The 24,911-nt window shown below is 48.0% G+C and overlaps 2 protein-coding genes across 6 annotated transcripts in view; one reads left to right on the top strand and one right to left on the bottom strand.

Moving 5' to 3' along the window:
- Positions 1–24,911, top strand: part of Rab3GAP1 (RAB3 GTPase activating protein subunit 1) — a 31,879-nt gene that overhangs the window by 2,362 nt on the left and 4,606 nt on the right. For 3 of the 5 annotated variants that reach the window (XM_076526814.1, XM_033477675.2, XM_033477676.2), the window contains 6 exons: positions 3,660–3,833; positions 3,938–4,220; positions 4,338–4,474; positions 4,598–4,811; positions 4,897–5,284; positions 5,406–5,620. In XM_076526814.1, coding sequence (XP_076382929.1) covers positions 3,728–3,833; positions 3,938–4,220; positions 4,338–4,474; positions 4,598–4,811; positions 4,897–5,284; positions 5,406–5,620 — 1,343 coding nt within the window. In that variant the 5' untranslated portion in view covers positions 3,660–3,727. Of the gene's footprint in view, positions 1–3,536; positions 3,834–3,937; positions 4,221–4,337; positions 4,475–4,597; positions 4,812–4,896; positions 5,285–5,405; positions 5,621–24,911 lie in introns of those variants that run through there. The other 2 variants (XM_033477677.2, XM_033477674.2) reach the window with 2 other exon arrangements.
- On the bottom strand, positions 5,767–24,793 carry haf (leucine-rich repeat and fibronectin type-III domain-containing protein hattifattener). The gene is made up of 7 exons (XM_033477678.2): positions 24,324–24,793; positions 10,792–11,669; positions 10,252–10,567; positions 9,320–9,933; positions 8,700–9,132; positions 8,406–8,582; positions 5,767–8,248 (listed from the first exon to the last, which is right to left on the bottom strand). Exons 1-7 carry the CDS (start codon positions 24,325–24,327, stop codon positions 7,965–7,967), a joined length of 2,706 nt encoding a protein of 901 aa, XP_033333569.1. The 5' UTR covers positions 24,328–24,793; the 3' UTR covers positions 5,767–7,964.

Here is a 24,911-nt window from a genome sequence, read left to right as displayed (position 1 = left end):
TCGTTCCACGACCGGACATATTATCTAAGAAATTGCATGCCATTCTTTCTCGCTGGCTTTATAGCTCGCTCGTTTGCCGCGCGTTTCGCTTTTTTATGTATGCCTAAATTTTGGACGATACGATTCGAGACGCGATACGTATTCTTCGAATAAATACTACATCGTTTCAACGATTTATAAAACTAGATCGGTCCGTTGAATAAAAACAAAATTTCTCGTTATCTTCGTTAAGAAATATTTCTTCTATTTTTGTACCGTGTAAAAACCACAAAGTATACGTAATTGCAGATAATATTATGGATATCGTAGCGAAGCGGTGTTCGTCATGGTGAAATCATGGGTACGCGACGCCGGCCGTCGGAGGGTTAACGCGATACGTGTCAACTATAATTATTAATTATAGACTTCCGAATAACATGGTCGAAGTTGAAATTAACTGCAAATTCAACGTTCTATATATATAATTTCGACCAAAGTACGATTAAAACGTTAAGCTCTCGGTACGGCATAAAATGAAAAATTAACTCTGCTCGACGCGTAACCAAATATTATTTCTCGTACGGCTTATCAATTTTACGAACGATCGAGACGTCCAAATTATACGCCAAGTTCCACGGCAAATATTATTTTTCAAAATCTTACGGTTCATACGTCGAGACGCGTCTCGATACGATTTCTGTTATTCCACGATCGTGCTATAAAAGAAACCGTTCAACCGCTTTAAATAAAACCGACAACCATAAATATATTGTCCACCGGCTGCGCAATATCCTGGATCACCCGATTCTCTCGTTACATTACGCTACGGACGTTTACGATAGCTTCTATTTCGAACGGCTTCTCGACGAGACACTCGATGACAGAAAAGTCGATTCGATCGCAGAAAACGTTCGTTCGCCGAAAAAATCGTACGAGCACGCGTTCGACTCGTCCAAGTTGCACGTATCCTCTGTGTTTTCCGATCGAGTTTGAAACATTCGTCGTGCGCCGTATACCGCAAGCTCGAGAAAACCGCGATCCGTCCGACGCGAACGCGCGAACAACAAGAACAAGAACAAAAACAATTTCGAATGTAACCGACCGTTCGGTCGAGTCGTTATCAATTGTGCTCCCGTATGTTTTGATCGCCGTCACTTTGCAGCCGCATCCGACACTGTGCAACTTCATGAAACCGTTTCATCGCGGTGGCGACTGGTGACACGACTCCGTGCGTTCGCGCGAATCGAAGCTTTCGTTCGGATTCACCACGGTCACAAATTTTCCATTTCGTCGAACATCGTATACGCGTACGCGTTCCCAACAATTATGCAACCGCGAAGAAGATCCCGTCGGAAGATCCCTTCCGATCTGCTCGTCGATCTTTTTATCGATCTTTCGCTTTTCGCCACCACCGATATTCGTCCGGTTAATTATCGCACCGGTTCGAGGAACGCGGGGACGTCGTTAAACGGAACAAATAAAAACCAGAGTTTCGTTGTACGCGACCGCGCCGTGCGCACCGTTTACGACACCCATACTGCGTGTGCTAATGCATCGCGTCAAAACCCTGGGAACGAACGTTCTATCGCATTAGCGTCGGCTCTGGCCGGAGAGGAAACGCCGTGCTCTGCTGGCTCCTCGATCGCGAATCGTGACCGGACTGCAGACTTTTATACGTTTGCTATGTGTAATACGTACGCGAGCGCTAGTTTCGTATCCGAGAAATAAACACGCGATCGGAAATTTCACAATTATTTGCGCTCGTTTGCAAATCCGTCGTCGAACGGTCGATTTCTTTTTAACGTTCGTCTCGGTGATCGTGGACCGCGTAACCTCGGGAAACGGTCGGAACGCGTTCTATAAAGCGATTTTGCGTCGCTTGCTCGCGTTCACCGTGATTTCCGATTCGATGAACTCGAATTAATTCAAACTATGTATGTACACGCGCGTTTCCCTGTACGCATTTCTAGCGAGTTTTTACTTGTTTTCGTACCGTCCACTCGTCGACCTTATTTCTGTTACGATCACGCGGAACGGGTTATCTTATCATCATCGAAGGAGTTACACTCTCGCGGTACAATTTTTCGCGCGCCTCTTTAACTCGGTTAGAGTCGAATATTCGTCCCGGACGATTTCTGCCGTCTACACCAGTGCCCGTCCACGTCCGTTGCGATACAGTGCCGTGGTGTGGCACTTCCTTTCATTTTTCCGTCGATCAAATGGAAACGCGCGAGCGCCAATTTCCGATCATATTTTCTGATTTTCGTAGCAGATGCAACAGACGCGGCGATCGACGTCCGGTTCTCTTACGGTTTACATTGTACATATTTAAAAATGCTAGCTAATTATTGACAAACGTACGATCGCATCGTCGACATCCATTCGATGATATCGGTGCTATTGACTCGAGTATCGAGCGGTAAATGCGAACGGTTGATCAACTTGATGCGGCAAACCGAGATACGCGGAGGTATAAATTATGCGGTAGTAGAACCGCATAAATTGTTATCCCGTGTCTGTTCGCGTTAACATTTATCAGCTGAATTAAATCAAGAGTATCGTAATACCGCGTGCAAGCATGTCAACGCGCAACGGGAATCTTCCTTGTTTTCTCGTCGGCCTTTGAACATCGTATCGACTTTCGAAACGCGTCGACGCGTTCGATGACCATTCGAATTTCGACAATCTTCGTGAAACATTGATAGTAAATGTCTCTCGGATTCGAAGTGCGGCGAACCCTTTGCGGACGAGGATTTTTTATACCTCTGAAAATATTTCTTTCAAAGAACCGGATTATATGCCAAAGTTATAAACACTGGTAAAAGAGGGAAATTTCTACTAATTTTCAGTTATTCATATACATATATTTATATACTCTTTGTTCGGAAGTTTGGTTATAAATAGCATAACCCTAATTGTAGAGTTGAAAACTCGAAAATATCAAAATATCAATGTACACCGACCGTTTTAAGATAAGCCTTTTTTTATAAATTCGACATCTAATTCAAACAACGGTCTTCGAATTGTTTTCGTCGTAAAATACAGTATAGTTCGAGCGAATAAAACTATAAATATTTCAATATTCGTATTTACTTTTTCCAAATAATTTATTTTGGAATTTAGAACGACGTATTCAACATCGAATTAAAAATATTCGACGAGTGGCAACTTTAAGGTCTATCCTATTTGGTCTATACTATTTTCTCGAATTTATATTAATATTATTTTCAAGTTGATACTATTCTATGCATGAAACTGGATTACGAGGCTTTATTCTTTTCTTTTCTTTTTTAAATATTTTAAATATTTGATAACTACACTAGCGACGCCTCTGTAGAGGTTCTCGATCTTTTCTCTGTACTTTTATATTTTTTATTTGATACAGTAAACATATTAGGTAGCACATTTTCGTAAAACTGTTTTTCGAGCAGAAAGAAATGAAACGTCAGCCATCGATTTACGAATTTCTTCGAATAAAGAAGTTTATTACGCGAATTTCGTTTGAAATCTGAAATATACTATCGCGCACTCTACCTATTATTGGTCAAAGTTCTCTGAACTCGGAAGGTAACAACTGCGTGTTGCTCGAATAATCTTCGGTCAGCCGTTCGATTTGTTCGTAAACGAATCTTTCCAATCTGTTTTGACGTTTCTAAACATGAATAACGTTGAAATCGAAGACTTTTATCATCACGACTTCACCACAGCTTCGGAATGGGAGGTGTTTATAGCCCGTCTCGAAGAAATTATGCACGAATGGAAATTGCCCAATAAGAAAATTGGTCGTTGTTTAAAGTCTGGCGACTTTGTCAACTGTCAATGGGAAGAGAATTTTGAAAAACTTTACTTTGCTGGTTCGTATATACACGTATAACCTGTAGTCTTTCTTTGTTCCGACAAAAGAGACGCGTGGGTTATGGAAGTTGAAATGGTAAACAGTATATTTTTTTCACCACAGACGCAGAATTTCTATTGAAACACTTTCGATTGAAATTAGAAGACAAAGATGAAGATAATTATCTGGAAGACAGCGAGGAAGAAATATTGCAGTGTCATAAGGATGCGATGAACACTTTGAACGATTTCACTAGAGTAGACCAAATTCATTTGGAGATAGCACGTTACTACGGAGTCAGAGAATTTCTTGTTTTACAATCTGCTAAAAAAGAATCTGTTACCGACGAAACCAAAATTAGAATCTTGCTTAGCTCGTTAGCGATCGCAGCTAGTAATGCAAATTGGTAATTCGACAAGTTCCTTTTTTACTTCTTCGATTATGAATTACTTCCGTTGCAACTATAATCTGATCGTAAGTTATTTGAATAAAAGCGTCGATAATATTTATTCGATATTTCTAGCGATATAGCTACTTTGGTACAAGTGCAAGAACCGTGGCAAAAAATGTATCTGGGAACCAGTATCGGAAAAGGGATTTGCACTCATTTCGACATGGTACATTTGAAAAAAATACCGCCCCACTGCAAATACCTTACCGGTATGAATATAGTTTGTAAAACAGAAGCATAGAAGTAATTATAATATTTTCATAAATATAACGATGTAACGCTAATCTAACAAAATTTATGATAATTGTTTGACAGATCGGTATTGTTTTCAGGTTTATTGGCTTTGTTCAAACAGAAAATTGGAGAAGGTTGCGGAGTAAGACTCGATCCGGTAACGATATCTGCTAGGTTTTCGTATTTATTAAAGGATTGGACCACCAGTACGTGGACTCAAGAACCTCCAGATTTCGATTTTATGCAAGGAGAAACATTAGGAGTTGCTGAATTAGGAAAACTGCCGTTTGGAGCTACCTACGATCCTATAGCGTAAATACCTTAGAAAAAAGAAGAAAAATAAGAATTAGCAATATACGTACTCGTATTTGTTAGATTATTCGATCGTCCGTTTCAGGGAACTTCATTTATTTACCACTTGGCCCGAAATGTCAGAAAACGTGGTAGTCGATAGCGAAAGTTTTACAGACTTGGAACCACAGCTAGCACCCGAATGGTCTGTGCAAGTTAAAATGGTGTCTTCCCCGGTTTGTCTCCTCGGAGAATATTTATCAAACTTTAAAAGTATAGCAGATCTGCAAGGTGACCTAATGATGTTCCCCCAAAATGAAGATCAATCGCTGAGTTCGGTTTTTAATATACTAACCGAATCTAGAATACCTACAATTTCGACGGTAGTTAGCAAAGCGACTGCCAAAAAGAATAAAAGCGTAGAAGGGCCGATCCAAGAGGAAATCTTATTGTCTTTGTTATATTTTCTTTTCCCCGATGCCGATGAGAATTCTGTGAGTAATATTGTTCTTTTTTCTTTTTTCCTTTTTCTTTTTTCTTTTTTCTTTTTTCTTTTCTCTAGTTTTAAGAGACACATTGCCACAAAGCGAGGAAATTAAATATCAAATGTTTTAGAAAGCTGCATACGGCGACGTGAGTACCTGTAACGTGGACGAAGATCAGTGGAGAGGATTAAAAACGTGTGCGATGGACAGCTTAATTTGGCGCCTCGCTATCGTCGCAGCTCATTGTACGTACAATCTCGGTGGTGCTGGCGCTTTGGCGCAATTATGGTACGAATTTGTGCAAGAGATCAGATTTCGCTGGGAAAGGAGCATCCTCATACCTGGGTGAGTATTGCACGTTTCGTTTTAGAAATAACTTTAGTATAGAAAAGTAGATTCGTGGAAAACGTGGTGCAGTGGAGGAATAAGAAACTTTAGTATGTTTTGCTCGATCGAATTGAAATTTATAAGAACGTATAGTACACAGGATATTGCTGTGCATTGGATTTCAATTATTTATTCGAACACTGTACTTATAAAGTAGTCGCTGTGTAAAAATATACAAAAACTTTTTACCGTTAAAAGAAAAATCTGTCATTACCAAGATATATATCGCATGTCGCGAAATACTTTGTACACAAGTACATTTCTCTTTGTAACATGCGCGTAAAAGCTCGATCTCTGTAGACGGCTTCTATATGTATATGATACAGTCTTTGGATACGCGCGCGAACACATCCATCGCTCGTACGCATCGATCCCGGCTCGTTGACAGTTTACACGTAAAATTGCTTCTAGAGATCGTATGTCCGAGCCAATCGAGTTCTCAGCGTTCGATTCGAGCACACACGATGCACACATATTTCTAACGCGTCGTTTCAAATGCTTTACTACTGCTTAACTACCTTAATCGCGATTATCACACGGTAATATTCGCTATACCGTGTAGCCGTAGTTGGCAGACAAAATACATACGGTAAACTCGTGGAGTATCACCTTAATTCTTACAACTGGACATTGACGAATCTTCGCCTAAAGATACCGTTGCGCGATACCGACACAAGTTTAGGTAAAGTTCGTATTTCAGTAAATTACTTGTGTTACTATTAAATTACTATTTAACCCTCGGAAGGCGAATGATTTTCGATGGCCGTGGGAAACGAATGCAGGGTTATTTTGACTCACCCTGCATTCCACGTACGAGGGTTAAAAGATGGATTCTGAAGTAACAGTTTGAATATATTAATAACAAAATGATAAGAATCGATTTATTTACAGATTTTTCTATAAATATACATGCAGCGCGTGTAACTTAAAATGGTACACCGTAATGCTCTAAAAATGTTTGTTTATCAATTTTTCTTACCATGTAATATTATTCCATAATTCCTTCAAAACAATAGTAAATAGAACATACGTCCTATGCGTGTAATAAAATGAAGAAATGATGGAAACATTAACATAGTCTCTAGATATCAAAGTAATTGTAATAGATTTTCTTTTTTCTTTCAAAAAATTCGGTTTACCTAATGTTTTTAATCAAAAGAAAAGAGTTCGAAAATGGAACTATATTTGCAAAGAACTTTTTGGCAACATAGCGATCGATGAATCGTTATTTACAAAGTCTGGAAAAATACAAGATACGTGATAACCGCGCGCGCGATCAAAGTATAATAACTCATCGACGAATGATAGCACGTTTCGTTTACTTTTTAGAAATAGGAGAAAGAGTCGGGTTATATAATATATATTAGAAGAAGAAGAAAAATGTAAATTATTTTAGCATCGACTACGTAATAAAAGTAATTTGCAGATACGTATCTTACGAGTATTACAGTGTACGATTTTAAGCGACACTCGTCGTAAAATATACAAATTGTCGTTTGCTACGTGATATTTAACTCGACGACCGGTATCTCTACCGATTCGATGGAAATGAACAATTTAATTATCGGAAGTCTGTTAACGGGCTTTTTTAACGACTGTGCTTTGATTGATAAAAGACTATTAAATAATTATCGGTAAGCGGACGAAGCGTTAACCAAGTTTCATGTCTCTGTATCTACGCGACGCTTCGTTTTAGAGAATCCGACTTTCATAGCGATCGATTAATGGAAATCGCGTTTGTATCGCGACGCTTTCCATAGTCGTGGGTGAGCTTCCGAACGTTCGCGACTTAAATTTGAACGACGTAAGACGTAAAAGGTAAAAGTCAAGGTTGCTACGAGACACGAGGAATACTTTCACATTGTATACGCACGGTGTCAGAAATACATATACATATACGTATACGTCACGGCCGCCATAGCGCGCGATTCGATCGAAATTTGAACTTTCGAGGCCGAATGTTCAAGGTGTCGGTGTCGCATTTTCAGACAAATATCTCCGAAACCGAAGGTATCACGGCCGTGAGATATAATATCGAAACAGCCTGTGGCCGTGCCTCGTGCCTCTCGAAGTAATTTTACGAGTTCGCTCTATCTCGACTGTCGACTTTGAAAGTTTATCGTCGGACCGATCCAACTACGATCAGGCTATACCACGCGATGTTCGCGCAATCTCTTTAAAACTATAACGCCGCTGGTTACACCTAGGCTAGGCTAAATAGCGGTCGCGAGCCGCCGGTGATAATGTCACTGAACACGTTTGAGCAAAACTATGTACGCGTATGCGCGCACGGCGGGTCGCGCTACAGCGGCATCAGGCCACCTCTTGTGGTCGGATTACGCGCCATGTATATGTCCATGTCGTGATCGGTCCAATTGTTCTCTTCGTAATTGTTGAGAGTGTGCGTCGAGTCCGCGATGCTGTATCGGCTACCAGGTCGCGGCGGGTTCTGCTCCAGAGTGCGGTTGCAGGATCGCGGTCTCTGTCTTCTGGACGAAGTGTGGGACGGCATGTGACTCGGCGAAAAATTTGTTCGCGACATTCTGTCGGATGCTGCTGCCAGGGACTGTCGAGACTGTCTCAGTTCTGTAAGAGAAATTGCGATCGATCGGGCGCACAGGTTTTTGCGCTAGTACAGCAGTTTCGCGCTTCGAATTCGTCGATTTTTATCGAGGATTCCAACGTACGTCGAGTTATAATTCGAACGATATAATTCGAAATATCTATTTCAACCACGATTTACCTGGTCTGGTGTTGGTAAGGTTGGACGACAAAGTGTTGTTCGCGAAGTATCTCGTAGAAGCGTTGGCGAAGCTGTGTTGCGATTGTCCGTCGGCCACGGATCTCGTCGATATTTTCCCGCTGTAATGTCCTGTTTGAGATCTGACGTCGTCGATGCAAGAAGCTCTGGTTATCGATCCTGCAATCGAAGATTCGAAGATTCGATCTTTGAAGGTCGTCGACCAAAAGAGGGGAACGTTGAAACGAGAAACGCGACACCGGTCTTCTTCTCGATGGGTTTAGCGCGCGTACATACCTTGCCGGTCTATGGGAAATATTCTCGGTCGCGGAATGCTTCTGTTGCTGTAAGCGGACACTTGGTCCCACTCTTTCTGGGCATTGTAAGCGCTGAGCGTCGCCATCGAGGACAACGGCCCGCCAGGACTGGGCGTCGGACCGACGTTCGAGCAACAGTTGACCGGCAATCCGGCGATAGGTCCACCCATTTTCGTCTGATCTATGCTGTGCAGCGTGTGCAGTTTCCTGGCTCTTCGACGATTCGCCACGATGAATATTATCACAGCGACCACTATCGTAGCGCATATGGCTGCGCTGGCGGCGATCGTGATCTTGTCCATGTTGGACGTAGGAGAGTTCTCTGTCCTTACTTCTCGACATTGGTTGTAGGGAACGTTCGCCGGAGTTATATTCGTTTCCTCCAGAGACACCACGCAGACCACGATGCATTCCTACGAGGAGGAAAAGAGAATTAAAACGTACCTTGTTACTTTCATTCGCCGACTCTTACGACTCGACGATCGACGATCGACGATCGACGATCGAAATGAAAAACAACGCGACAACGTATTCGCTCCATCGACGACATAATTCGACCGAGTCGAAAATAGCGTCCGCGGAAATACGAAAATGCGTTACCTGCGACGGGACGTTCTTTATCTTGAATTCTCTTTCGCTGGCTTCCAGAGGCGGCGCTTGTTTGAAGCTGTTCTCGCCGAACACCCGATAGATAATTTTGAAACCCAATATATTGGTCGCTTCCGTGTCCCAATAGATGTTCACAGCGTTGTCCTGTCTCAGCACGTCCTTCACCACGATATCCTTCTCGCTCGACTTCGACTTGTAGAGGGGCGAGCCGAGTACCAGCGGTGGCCTTGGCTGATGCTGCTGCAAATGGTCCTGAACGTGTTTAGGAGGGGCTGGGGAAGTTCTCATTATTACCACGTTGCCGGTTCGCGCGACCGTTGGTCTGCCGGTGATGGAACGCGAAGTGGTCGTCGTGGAAGCTGTTTCGATTTTCTTCTCCTCGGTGGCGGCGGTGACGGCGGCGGCGGGTACGAGCTCCGTGGTCGTGGTCGTCGTCGTCGTCGTCGTCGTCGTCGTACTCGTCGCCGACGTCGATACGGCGATCGAAGGTCGAGTAGGCGGACCGTAACCGGTCCCCGTTGCTCCAGGACCCGACGGCTCTCTCGTGTCCACGCTTTCCACCGTACCGATACCGATGATTTCCGGCGTTTGATCGCAAGTCATTTCTACGCGGGACAACGAGAGATCGTTACAATTTTTCTAACAACGACGGGCTGTCTGTACGCCCAACGCGTTACACCCGTGGGTGCTCGGTTAAATTTACACGGATTCGGGAGCCATCGCGTAAACTTGGACGTACGGGACACCTTTCCCACCCCCAAGGACCGACCAATTCTCGGCAACTCTGGACGATCGAATAAGAATATTTATAGTTTGAATCGAAACGGACCCGAGCCATTCGAGCGTCGATCTTACAATTGGTTCGGATTACGAATTAATTACAAATTAAGGATAAGGACCGTGTGTCGAAGCAACCGTATTACCGTCCGGATCGATGTTATAGAAGCTCTTGTCCTGCAGCTTTTGCGGGCTTCCGCAGAACTGAGGTTTCCGTTCTCGACTGGTAACCTGCAAATCTCTGGTTTTTATCCAGTCGACGATCCAGCGCAGCTTGCAGTCGCAAACCAGAAAACGACCTCCCAAACTGAGACCTCGAAGAGTCCTGTTTAATCGGGCCAGAGCTTCTTCGGGGACGGTCGACAGCGGATTACCATCGATCGCCAGAAGCGTTATCGACGGGTTCTTTTGGAAAGCGTTTACCGGCAATGTCGTTATCAGATTGAATCCGATGTCTAGTACCTGAAAGCAACGAAGAAAGATAACGACGAACGGAAACGCTGCACGCGGGGTGCAGCAATTGGAAGATAACTGTCGAACGGATCGCTTTTGTATCTCGATGTCGGGAATTTCGACGACGTTGAAATACGTCCTAGAAAAATATTCTTTTGCCCCCCGCCCCCCGCGCGCGCGCAGACCGATTCGTCGACGTCGAGCGATCGAAGACACACATTTTTCTAACGTACCCGAAGATCTTGAATGCTGTTTATAGCGGCGGTGGGAAAGTCTGGAATAAGATTGTTCAACAAGCTCAGCGAGCTCAGCGTATTCCTGATTCCGAAAAACGCGTCCGAGCCGATGTTCTGGATCAGGTTTCTCTCGAGGTTCAGTCCGGTCAGAGATTCCAGCCCTTCGAAAGCCTCGATCCCCGCGGATCCGGGAAGCTCCCGAATGCTGTTCTGCGACAGATCGAGGAAGGCCAGGGTCTTCAAGCCTCTGAGCGCTTCCGGTACTTTCTTCTGCCTGGTGCCCTTCAGATTCAGATTCTTCAACGATCTCTCCAAGGTGCGAAACGCGGCAGGCGCGAGAGCGACCTCGTTGTCGCTCAATTTCAGCGTGAGCAATTTCAGGCCCGCGAACGCGTCGTCGTTCACCCTCGCGATCTTGTTCATCGAAAGGTCCAGCGCCGTCAGATTCCGCAGGGTTTTCAGCATATCGCTGGGAACCTCCGATATCTCGTTGTCCTTCAGGTTCAGGCTCTTCAAGGAATTCTCTTGGCCCTCGAACGCGTTCGGCTCGATGGTCTTGATCTCGCAGCCGGATAGCTGCACGTTGTTCACTTTGAACGCCGCGAACGAGCCGTTCTTCAGAGTTCCGACGGTGCTGTTGTTCACGTAGAACAAGTCGACGGTACTTTTCGCGGCGTATCGTCGCATGGCGGACACCAGCTGTTCGTAGTCGACGATGTCGCACTGCACCGACAACTCCTTGGCCAGGTTGTAGTCGCAGATGCAGGAGCTCTCGAGGTCGGGCACCTGTTGCGCCCAAGGGCAGCTCGAGGTCGCTGCCACGGCGGCGATCATCGCGCCCGCCAGCAACGTCAGCACCTCCATCCGAACGACACCTGGAACGTTCGATCGTTTACACGCGTCCGTTACGTTTTATTTGTTTTACGATACCGTCGGACGTCCGCGCGTCGACGACCCGATCGTATCGGTATCGATATCGATCGCGATACACCGGACATTACACCGGGCTTGCGTTTTATTTCTTCCGTATCGATCGAATCCGCGATCGATTGAAATTGCAAGAATTGCCGCGCGTATCTCGACGACAGCGCGCGGGCGCGCTCGCTTTCTCACGCGCGTCCGATAGTTCGGTGCAATCGGCCCGATCGATCGCAAACGTTTTCTACGTTTTCAATTTGCGACTTTCCCATCCGAATCGGCGGTTTCGCGTGCGGCGATCCGATGCGCGGCGACACCGCGACGAAAGTCCGGAGAGACCGCTTTCCTACCGCGAGACCGCCGCGCCGTTTAACTTTTCATCGGCCGATTTTTCGGTCGATCGGTCGCGACGATTTCACGGAATAAAAATGAAATGAAACGTATGCCTGGGCCGCATCGATCGCCGAGAACCGTGACGTACGAACGGTTCGAAGTCGCGAAGCCTAAACGATTCGCGACAAACCAGGAGGGTCCTTAGACCGAGCCCGTTACGAGTCAATGGCCGGAGTAAACGCGCGTCCTCGCCTCCTTTCTTTCCTGCTTTCTTTCTTGCTTTCTTTCTTGCTTTCTTTCTTGCTTGCTTTCTTTCTTTCTTTCTTTCTTTCTTTCTTTCTTTCTTTCTTTCTTTCTTCTATCGACGGTAAACGAAGAGCACCGCACGAATTCCGCCCATGGAGTTTTCGTTCGATCCAGACGTTATCGGAACGCGAAGAAACGTTAGAACCGCATCGGTTTTGGACGACTTTTCCCTCGCAAAGCGCAAATATCGCGCGTCCGCGACGAACGAAAAATCGAAGAATCGAAAAAACTTACGTTCGGTACAATTTGTTTGGAAAACGTTTATTTCGCGCAACGATTACGATCTCTACGTTTTCCAGATAATCTTCGAATTATCCTCGACGTGAAAAACTCGAGAGACCGGCAGTTCCGGCGCGCGCGCCTTCGTCTCTTCGGTTTCGAAACATTCGAGGAAGCTCGGGTCCGAAGTCGATCGTCGACTAACCGGCTTTTTACGACGATTTGCTGCGTGGGTCTTGGCGTTACGAACGGAACAGTTTCAGCGAGAAATGCGGCGCAACGCGCGTTTTCCTAATTGGCTACGGTTACTCTCGAAACGGCAACAAATGTAAATGTTTGAAAATTACAAGTAAGAGAGCCGCGGATCGATTAAACTTGTCCCGTATCGGTATTTCTGGCGTAGAATCACGCTCGCGTGCATCCGTGAAAATGATTCATCCTCGCGTCGCCTCGCCTCCCCATTGGTTTCCGGATTAAAATAGCGCGTGAAATTCTACAACGCGACGCTAGTTTCTTGCAACAATTATGCAAGCGTTCGATTTAGGTAAGCGCTCGCGACGACGAAACATTCTGGTCCGGAATCGTGCATTCTGGTGCAGGAGTCGCGCGAGACGCCGCCAACGAGCCAACTATCGGTTTCTGCGTTTCCTTGGTAGATAAAGCGCAACAGGTTCTCTCGCGGCACCCCGTGAAACGGTCGATGCTCCGAAAAACGCGAACGCGTAATCGCCTCAGCGGGATTAATACATGTAATACGCGCGCCCGAGATTCCGGAAGCGTTTCGACCGGGAACGATCGTCGAATTTCTAGAGCGGAGTCAACGATTCGAGTCTCGTTACGAGCCGAGGAAAAAGAATAAGGACAGATTGGAATACCTAATTAATTAATCTACTCGTCACGGCCGTGGATCGCGGAATACTTGCCAATGGGAGCGCAAGACTGGTTAGCGCGTTCCGCGCGTTATCCTCGTCGCCTGTTGCGGAGCCAATTTGCCCGTTAATTATTAGCAGCCGGTGTCACGAACCGTTCGCAGGCATTCCAGCGGTTGAATCGGACTCGAAACGCTCGCGAAATCGAATCACGCTGGTTCACGAAAGCGTCCGAATCCTTGCGTTTCCAACAGTTGGTCGCGATCGGCCGTGTACGATTACGGCGGCGCTCCGCGACGGTACCGTAACGCGAAATGCTTTATTTCTTTGTAACTCGAATTCGTCTTTCCTTGAACCGTCGCGATTCGAACGGTTTTAACTTCCGAATTATTTATTTTTCCGTTTCGAGTCAACTTTTTACGTCGACGCTGCGATTCCGTTAACAGATATTTTCAAATAAAATATATGAGTTTACGATATTTTTCGATTTATACTTGAATTTATAGAAACTAAATACGACGATCAAAATCGAATAGATATATCGTGCTCTACAAAATTCGTCGTTGTAATTTTAGAAACTGTTTCCTAGCGTGGCATAGAACCGGCTCAATTTTTATCGAGACGGCGCGTCGATACATTTTTTCCGACCCGTGCGTAAGTGGAAGGATGGTTGCGTATTATTGGAGCACGCGTATACCGATACGCGCATACTTTCGTTTCGATCGAATCGAATCCGTGTGTCCGTATGCGCGTTCGGCATCGATCGATTACGTAGATTATGTAAGTAAATGCAACCTGTTTGCAACGATAATACTAATATTAACGAGCCTCGCAAACGCGAAGGAGCCCGACAAAATAGCTGAAATCGTTTCGAAGAAAAATCTTAACCTGTCGTCCCTCCTCTCTCTGTCTCGGTCTCTATTTCTCTCTCTATGTGTATATATATATATATATATATATCTCTAACCACCAGAGCCCGGAAAGATAACTCGCGCGTCGAACCGCAAAGGCGAACGAAACGCGTAACACCCTCTTACCGGGTTGTTATGAAAATGGATATAGAAAATAGTTCGTTGGCTTATACGCTTCCGTGATAAAACGCATTCGCTATCGTTGCGCGGTTTCTGCTTACGATTATTTCATTCGGTTCATCGTAATACGTATACGAACGCGCGCGCGTATTACGCGCAAGCAGCGTCGGGCGATGCGAGAAACAAAAATGGAATCCGATAATCGATCGACCGTTAAATTCGAACATCCGAAAATGTGACAACGATACGGACACGGAGTCCGTTAGGTTCTTGCTAAAATATAACGTCTATAAAACGAGCACGATATTAATTTTTCCATACAAGTTGATTTCGAAATATTTCATAATAAACCGACTTCGAAATGGACGAAAACGAAATTGAAATTATAATAAATAAGCTACGCGATCGAATAATTACGAATGGGACGCGCGTTCGATGTACGCGTGTATCCATCCGTCGGAGACGCGGTCGGCGATACGTTGCGTTTCGCGTTTGCTATAATTCGAATCCACTCGAACGTAAAGCAATTTGGAGGTGTTGCCGCTCGTCGTCGCGCTCGACTCGCCGATCATCGGACCGCGAACGAACCGTAACGCCTATAGGGTGATCGCGATTCCCAACGATCTCCTTACCTTGCCAAAGACCTTGCCCCGACAAGGAAGATCGCTCGATTTACGACCCGATCGACGTCCGTCGCGAAAATCGCCGCGATCGACGGACAAATTGGTTCGCCATCGTGCCAGCTTTGCGCGGGCATCGTTCGAATAACTTTTTATACAGACGATCGATCGATCGATCGATCGAATAATTCGTCGACGAATAAAATGTTATTTTGCAAAATTCTTCGTTTTACGGGCCCGCGAAATAAAGAGTCGGCCGCTACGCGCGCAATTTCAAAATAGTCATCGAGCGAAAGTTATCGTTCGTTACGCGCGGTGCGAGAAAATTCGCCGCGCGATGATTCGGTGCGACGACGTTCCATCGGTGTACTTGACCGGTTGACCTTTACGCGAGGAATTCGACTCGCGAGAAACGATCGTTCGTGGCGAAATCAAGGATGTCTTCGACATTTTGCCTCGGCGACGATGATTCGCGATGATTTTTCATTCAATTTCGCCGGATACCGAGCCCGCTGCCGAAGCATCGGGGCGAACGGTTTCGTTCGCCGTTAGGCGTGCGCGATTAGGTAACCCAGGAATTCGTATCGCTGTTACGTACGATGCGATACGCGTCGCGTTGCTTCGCTCGACGAGACGACGATCAATTTTTTCTACAAAGAAACGATTGCCGTTCGAACGTTACATAAATATACATTTATGGTTTGAACCGTGCGGACTCGTTGTTCGAGACCGCGTATTTAGATATAGACGTAGGCCGCGTGCGAGCACACGGGAATACGCGTTTAAACGATAATAACGATGACTCGAATAACACGGTTTCCATTTCAAACTACAACAATTGTATCGATCAAATCCGATCGACGACGCGTGCTCGGGTGCAAGAAAGAACCGTGCAGAAACGCGACGGTTGATCTCGATCGTTTCGAGACCGATCGATGGTTATATTCAAAAATATTTGAACGGTTGTCCGACGAGTAGGAACGAGAAATAAACGCGAGCAATTACCATACAATGTTTCAATTTCGCTCGTGCTTTCTCTCCTTCCATGAATCACCGCTCTTGATTTTCCTCCACGATGCCTTTGCGTTATTACGTACCAGTTAGCATTTATACAAGGCGATCGAATCGAAGTAACAGGGAACGTCTAAATACGCGTATACGTATGCACGCGTGTATGTATGCATCGTTCGCGTTTCCAACGACAAGGTAAACGTTTAACGTTCGGTTCGAACAGTTCGAGAGAAGGAATCGCGGTCGCGAAATCGTTCTCTGCGCAACCATACGGTTTCTCTCGAGCACCGCCCAGCTTTTCTCTAAATAAAAATCATTTCGTTTCCCTCTCGCTTCGGATAATATACGCGCACGTATATCGATGCTCGCAATTGCTCGGAAAAACTTGCGTCGACGAAGCGCGTATCGTCGATGCGTGTCGTCGCAATTATTTGATCGTTTCGAAATGCCAAATAACGAACAGATCGGCTCGGCGAAGTTGGAAACGATAGAGATCGCTTTTCCGAACGCGTCGACCTTCTTTCCGTTTCGTCCGAGAAGCGATCGGAAAAGAATCGCGCGAGCATATCGGGACGGACGACGATAGAATTCGCGATCCGTTACACGTACGTACAATAAGTTTCAGCCATCGAGCGATACACACGGAGAAATATATTATAGAATAGGAGGCACGTGGCCGGCTCGCGAGTCGCGAGCAGAGCGAACACGGAATTCGCGGCGTTCCACGTTCCACGTTCCACGTTCCGCGGTGCACCTTTCACTTTCGTTCTCTTTCGGTCTTTCCCTCTTGGTCGCTCCTGCGCACGAAATGCATCGGGCCACGTTATTAACGAAGATTTACGCGAGATAAAATGCCGATTAGAATGTCGATACAACCGTTGCCGCTGGCAAAAAGGGTTGCTCCAGTGTCAATGTTTATCTCGGCTCTCCGCGCGTACGCGGTAGGTTCCCACGGGGCAACGTTCCGCCCAATTTTTTCGAAAGGCCTCCCACGCACCGGTCGGCAGTCGCGTACCATGCCTGAAACTCGAATCGCACCGCGCACGAGTTTATACCTTTTAGGGTAGCGGAGCCGGTTGTCTCTCGCGGGGGTTGCCAATTTCCACGACTTTAGTTTATTTTACGTTCGTCGAATAAGAGACGCGCGAAACTTTTGTCTTCGAATTCGTCGAATCGACTACGTATCGCTGGCGGTACGCCGAAGCGGCGAGTACAAAGTGATAACGCGATTGCGCCAAACGGTGGGTTTCGTTTGTAGAGACATTTAACGGTTCGTTCGACGAACAATGAACTTGACTCGCTTACCGTTAGACCGTAAAGACGCGTCGTTCCAAGTTATTCGAACAGTCGAGGTTCTATCCGAGGTTGCCGAGAGAGAGAGAGAGAGAGCGTATCGGTTTTCTCGAATGAGAATTCGTATTTTGAACAAATCGGACCTGTTGCTTTCCAAATCGTTTCAGCGGGTCCGTCCTGTTCGCGAACGGTTCTTTTAGCCCGACGCGAGCGTATCGTCGTCGAACGTTCGGCGGCAACGATGACATTGGCACGCGTCCTACGGAAAATAAGTATCGTAACTTCGTTGGTCGGTTCGACGGGTTATATTTCTCGTTCGCGACACATTTCGTACTCGCGTATGCGCGTACGTGTACGCGTTGTTCGTACCGCGCTATTCGTCGGACTTTCCGTATTCTAGTAACGGTTCGCGTTACCTGTCGGGACAGTATGCGAAACTGACCGTCCAAGTACTGTTACTCGCTCCATCTCGCATCGAAGAACCCGCTTAACCCGCGAATCTGTTTTCTTTCGACGCGACGAGCATAGCTCGCCGTTTATCGCGTCGTCGTTATTATCGCGCTCGACCGTGTAAATTCGCACGCTTGTTTTCGAAAAGAACTTTTCCTTCGAATCGCAAGACCGTCGGAACGCCAACCTTCGAAGCCGCGAGTACGTTAAAATTTGTGAAAACCCGCAACGATCCGAGGACTCCGAGGATTCCGCCGCGCCGGTCCGCTTCGCGAGACCGAGGAAAAGCGGTCGAGCGAGATCGAAGCCGGGCGCGCGCGCGCGCGCGCGATTCAAAGACATTTCGCAACCGACAATTAAGTTGCTGAAACCGGCCGCAAGAAAAAAAGAACGCGTTTCCTCCGGGTTTCCGAAGGCGCGGATGCACCGAGATAGGGGACAGGATATTGCTGGCAACGCGCCGCGACATTCCAGCGACCGCCGCGCAATGTCGCGCCATGCCGCGCCGGTGTTTCATCGGTTCCGCTTGTCTCCGATCGGCGCGGGGCCGTTCGTTCGGTGAGAAATCAACCACGGAATACGTATCGAGTTTCCCAACGCGCGCGGACCTTGCAACACGATATCGCAGCAGCGGTAACGGATACGGTCCATTTGCCCATAAGCTGTTTCGCCCTTTTTAACGCGTTGCTCGCGCGGCGCGCGATACGAAGCGTTCGCGCCCTCGCGAGCTGACCAAAAATGATTTTATTCCTGTTTCGCGAGAACAAAAGTATCGGGGAACGAGATATCCCCACCCTTCGATTCACGCGGCGCATTATTGTCGCTACAATATTCTCGAATATTCTACGATATTCGCTGCGAACGATTCTTCGTATCCTTCCGTGCCTTTCCAGCCATCGGTATCCAGCCGGGCGTACGAATACGTATACGCGATGGGGCGTGCTCGATCTCGCTGCCGGATCTAGATCGCATCTGTAACTTTCGTTGCTCCGAAAATTAGTTCGGAAGAGGAAAAAGTAATATCGTTTTTTCCGAGCAACGCAACGTTGTCCGTAATTTCTTTCGATCCGCGCTTAACCCCAAAGTTCGAGCGAATTTCGAAAAACTTGTTTCAATTTAAAAGCCGCTGAAACACTTTCGCGAATCGTCGCACATTCGTGCGACATTTCTTCGACGCTCGCGCCGCGTGCCGTGGACGAGGAACTTTTTGTACAGCGACCTAGACCGCCGCGTTATCGTTCGATTCTCGTCGGCCGTGCTCGAAACTCGATCTCGTCGAGAAAACGGTTCCGGTCTTCTCCGTCCCGTTTAAGCCGGGTTCGCCGTCTTTTCGTAGCAGCGTAATCGCGAATTACGACAGGTTTCTTCTTCGGTGGCGATCTTTGGTAAACGAGCTGTTTCGAATTATATTTGACTTCAACCGACGAACGGATAACGACGTTCGAGCGCGCGTCGGTTTCTACGAGCGAATCTAGTCGGAAAATCTGGGTCGGTCGTCGAGCGAATTGCGAAATTCCTCAGTCCCGGAAAAGAAAATTGAGCAAATTACGTCTCAGGAACGGAACTGTTTGTTTCATTGCGCGCCGTGTGAACCGTCGCTGGGACAAAGGAAACCCAAACGCGACGGAACATAGAAACTCACCGGAGAAAAACCTCGTGACACAATAACGAGGAAACGCGAGGCATCGCCGTGCTAATTACCGGCTTCGGAAAAAGGAAAAAAATTGTCAGCCGAGCCGAGCCGAGCCGAGCCGAGCCGGAGTCGGCGCAAGGTAGAGAGTACGGAGCGCGGGGTAAAGTATTAAGTATGGAGTATAAAGTAGAGAGTAATCGTTCCTCTGTAACCGCGAACGAGAACGTCTTCTCCCGTAACCGACGCACGCGAGTCCGTTAACCCACGCTCGCGTCTTCGTCGCTCGTTGTTTCTCCGACATCGACCGGTAGTCGTTGACATTACGTAAACCTTCTCGATCGGATTCGCGATCGTTCCCGTCGATCCTCGCCTTCCTTCCTATTTCTTTCCGTTTCGCCGCGTCGCGACACCGCCCCGCGACGATCGGTCCAACCTTTTCAAGAGTTCCTTGAAATTTAACCCTTCGCGAGCGGGCTTATATCTCTACCGAATTAACGCGCGTCGACCGCCGGATTCCGTGCTTCAAATTGCACGAGTATTGCTCGAACATCGTTTCCCGTTGATCGCCTATGACCCATCGAATCGGCCGATCGCGCACGGGAACTAACTAAAAATCGATGAATTCTTATCGATCCGGCGCGAGAGACGGTATCCGGTAGGTCCGAATGCGGCCGCAATTATGCCACCGGTCCTCCGACGGAAGTTGAGAAGCGGTTCCGGAAATGAGAGCTCCGACGTTCCGGCTAAACTCAGTTTCCCTCGACCTTCCTGGGATGTGGGTTAGCGACTAGCGACCAGCGGCTCGGATCGCGTTCCACGACAATTTCGTTCGCTAAAATTTAACCTTCCTCCGCGTTGCTCCATTTTTTTTCCACTCGGCGGCCTCGGTTTCCGTTCCATCGGTATTTTAGATATTCCATCGCGTATTTTAGATCGATCGTTGGAATCGTTCCGTTCGTTACCGTCTTGCAACTGTTCCAGCATCGTCGATTCGTACGATATGTACATATCGTATGCGCATACGCGTATCGTTGTAAAAATTGATTTCGCGCGTAACTTTCTAGCCGATCGGAACAAAGGTCGGTCCTGACAAATTTCGATCCGTTAAGGTTAAATTGCCTGTTCGGGCAATGTCTTCTTTCGCTCGTACGGTACAATCTTACGACTCGTTGTTCCCTTTCGTTAAGTACCGTCGGCATTGGCCGGTACGCGTAGTCGGTAACGTCTCGATTACTTTAATCGTCGATCGACCGATCGCGTTGCCAGAACATACGAGGACTTTGGCCGACTTTGAAGAAACGACGCTCGAACGAATACAACTCGATTGATTTTTACGAAAACCGCGTAAACCGCGTCGACGATGTCGCGATTCAGGACTCGCGATCGTGTCGAGAATCGCTGGACGAATCGTATCGTATCGTTAGAGTCGTCGTCGTCGTCGTCGTCGTCGTCGTCGTCGTCGTCGTCGTCGTCGTCGTCGTCGTCGACGCGCGAACTCTTACACGAGCGATTTCCATCGATCGACCCAGTGTCCATGAAACGGTATTCCAGTTTGTTCACCCGTTTCAGGGTTTCGCGGCGTAAAAGAGAAATCCTTCGTTTATTAACATTCACTTCTGCGGTTTATTTTCCCGAGTATGCGAAAAACTCGACCACGGAACGATCGTGCACCGGCGCGGCCACGGCGTGGCCACGGCGCGGCGCGACCGCGTACACCTTTCTCCGAACGCGATACCGTGCAGTTTCAGCGGCGATCGGGCCGGGTCGAACCGGGTCCGGTTCGAATCGCTTCGAACAAGTGGGTAAAATCCGCGCGCATTCCACTCGCGATGATTTCCCTTCGAGCCGACCGACGCGATACGGGCCGCGGGATTATTTTTCTATTCTAGAAATCGCGGCGGAACTCGCATCTGCTTCGAACGAACGATTCCCGTTCGTTCTCGCGCCGCGATCTCGATCGTTGGCTGCGACAAATTCGATCGACGTTCCTCGGTCGGCCATCGATTTCGAACGATCGGTTTCCACGGTTTTCCGGATGCGGCATCCTTGTCCAAGGTTACGCAGAAACTTGCCCAACGATGGACCAAATCGATGGACCGCGTCGATCGTACGAACGCGCAGAGATATCTTTCTCGATAATTTGTCAGCGAGAGTATATCTCGTTTCGAGGAATATTTAATCGGTTCGGGCAAGCGAAACGGACTTTCTACGAGGACAGAGGACGAAATCGTCCGATTATTCGAAAAGTAGTTCGCCGACCGGCGTTAGATTTCTTATACGATATCGTAATCGACGTCGCTCGTATCGTTCGCGACTTTCTCCGCGAACGAGAATCGATCGAGCGAAAAGAAACGGTAAGAGATCCAAATTCGAGAAACAACGGTGCCCGTCCTCGTAGCTGTTCGCATCGACCGAATCGCGGTTCTCGAACGCTGTTACGGAAACTCGACGCGAACGAAACGCTGCGTTGGTTTTCGAAAGATTCGTTGAACGCAACGAATTCGTTCGACGCAATATATTTCGCTTCGCCGCGATTCGATGCGCGCGTATTCGTATTTTCGGACGAGTCTCCGAACGGAAGGTCCTTCTCGTTGTCGGATGGGCAAGGGTAAGGACACGGCCGTCGAACCACACACGGCCGTGCAGCGAAATAGAAGAATCGAGGCAGGAGAACGCTACTACACAGTTCGATGGTCATGGCGAGCGGACAACTGGGCGAGCGAACCAGTACCGCCACGCTCGTTGGACTCCGCGCGAGGAAATTGTAGAAATTTCTTTGCAACAGTTGCCGGATAAGACGAAATTATCGTAGTCTATTTCTTCCATAGCACGTTGCTCCGTCGAATAGGAATACTCGCGCGAAGAATCGCGGTCCGATCGTTGCGCGAGCCAAGGTAACGCGCGCGACCGAACGCTGCGTCGGTAAACCGACGATCGTAAAACGGCGTAGCGCGACGGTCGTGGACACGGACGAAGGAATCGAATATGTTTCAACGGGAGCGCGAGCATACCGTTCGAAGCGTTCCGAAGCATCCGTATCGCGAAGCAAAACGCGTTAACTGTAAAGCGTAAAGTCTCGACGTCGGCTGTACGATACGAAGAGCACACCGTATATATCGGCCTCGTGCGGTACAAGGTTCAAGGTCGGCCAGTATAAGCCGAAGACGATATCCATGACGGGCGCGCGCGCGCGCGTAGGAGCATTCACCCTTTGAAACTCGCTGCTATAATAACTATGCTCGTCCCAGGTGCAACAGAGTCGTCCGGAGTATATTCCATGGGCCGGTGCTCGCCGATGGGAAGGCGAGCACGCGCGCGCGTTGGCGCGCAGCGCGCGAGCACGCGGGCACGCGCACCCGCGAAGATCGAGGATCGACGATCTTCTCGCGATCGGACAAAGTCGACCGGTTACGCGTGCACGCGTGTGCGCGTATCGGCCCTCTTCTTTCTCCGAAGCGCGGCCGAAGCGCGGCCGAAGCGCGGCCGAAGCGCGGCCGAAGCGCGGCCGAAGCCTGTCCCGACGACGGCGACCAACGTTTTTCCCGCAACGCGGAAAGTAAACGCGGGCAAAATTGTGCCGGTGATCGATCCACCCGTACGGTCGGTCCTTTCCGCGAGACAACCCGCGCAGCCAGGAACGTCGATGATTTACCGTCGAGAGGATCTCTACGCGTTCGCGAGAAACCGAGGTTTCGAGCGCGCGGCTCACGGTTCGTTTCGAGTCGAGGTCGACGAACACTCTGGCCGCGCTCTCGATGCCGCCATTTTTCCAAAATAGTTTCTCAACGATTACGCGCAGCCTTTTCTCGGGCTGTTCTCTCGCTGATCGCGTCGTCTTCGTTTCGCGCACACCCGGTGATCCGCGAGTACGCGAACGCTCGCCATTTTCAACGAACGAGAGATCCGCGATACGAATTTATGTTACGAAACGACGCGTGTCGGGAAATTCTATTTCGGTTATAATATTCCCGAACATCCGGTTATATTCGATCCGGCATCGAATCGAGCGATTCGTTCGTTTGGGTTGTACGCGAGATCGCATTTTTGTGTCCGTCGTTCCGCGATTCTTCGACCGATGGCAATGATACGAGAATCTCGATCCATCGATCCGGAACGTTCCAAATACATGGTTGTTCGAATCGAGCGCGTCATTTTTATGCCAACACGGATCCTGCCGATCGGTGGTTACGATTAGCCTGCGCGAACATCTTCTACTCGCGTATTTTATTTCTACACGTTGTATACTTTACTTTTTAGTTTAGCACGAAATTTAATGATCGACGATAAGTTGCGTACCGTGCTCGACCGTTGCAACGTCCTAATTTTGTCATTTCATCGAATCGTAAATAGGAGAGCGCGCGGTCCGAAGAAAAATCAGTTTGGATCGGCTTATTTCGAGAGGACAAAATACCGTCAACATCCAAATAAATAAACGTTCGTTACGTTCGGAAACGTAAAACGTGTTCGATATACGTCGATTCCGGCGAGCCAAAGTCGAGGAGGTAAAACCGTATTTCCAGGGTTAGCGCGTTATCGATCTTTGAAAATATTTCCGAATTACAGATATCCGAAGATCCGTGGATCGGACACCGTTGGCGCACCGTGCACACTCGATTACGGTAATCGTCGATTTCTGTCGTAAAAGCTGACGGAAAGAGCGACGCTCGTTACCCCGATCGATCGCGCGGTGTACCATTTTATTATACAGTTGCGAGCAAGGATACCTGTCCGGCTACCGAGACGTCGAAACGAACCGAACCGTCTCGCGCCAACGAAACGATCGCTCGAAGACGACGCGCGACCGAGCAAGATCGTCGATCCGACGTCGAAAGAGAGAATTACTTACTCATATTTGCGAAAGTTCTTTCAGAGCCAGTTCGTGGTAGCCATGCCGCGTTCCGACAACGAAACTCGCTGTCGGCTGGAAACGGAGACGTATCGCGGCACGGTTAAAGGCACCAGACGATCGAAAACACGATTCGCTTTGTTCCGTTCGTTTCCCGATGATAGTTTCGACGTGTGTCGCGTACGAAAGGAACGAGGAATGCGTTCGACTCGCGGTCGAGTCGGTCGCGCGGTGCCCACCTGTTGTTCCTACCGGCGGAAACGAAAAACTGAAAGCGAGAAGCACGGCCCGGCCCGGCCCGGTCGGTGGCCGGTCGCGCGAACACTTTGAAAAATTCTCTGGAGATTATAGGATCGAGGAGATCGACCGAGGAGTCGACGGCACCTTCGGAACTGGCAACGAAACCGTTAACTTGCTCTCGATGGCATCGACATCACGGACTCGGACTAGACTGCAAGAATTCGCTGGCGTTCGACCCCCTCTAGAATCCCGGCCTGTCCAACCCGTCCCGTCCCGTCCCGTCCCGTCCCGTCCCGTCCCGTCCCGTTCCGTCTCGTCTCGTCTCGTCTCGTCTCGTCTGTTTTGGTC

The sequence above is a fragment of the Megalopta genalis genome, chromosome 16 (assembly GCF_051020955.1).
Source record: "Megalopta genalis isolate 19385.01 chromosome 16, iyMegGena1_principal, whole genome shotgun sequence".
Taxonomy (NCBI): Eukaryota; Metazoa; Arthropoda; class Insecta; order Hymenoptera; family Halictidae; genus Megalopta; species Megalopta genalis.
Note: the sequence above shows the minus strand (reverse complement) of the source record. Positions and strands in the feature narration are given on the sequence as shown.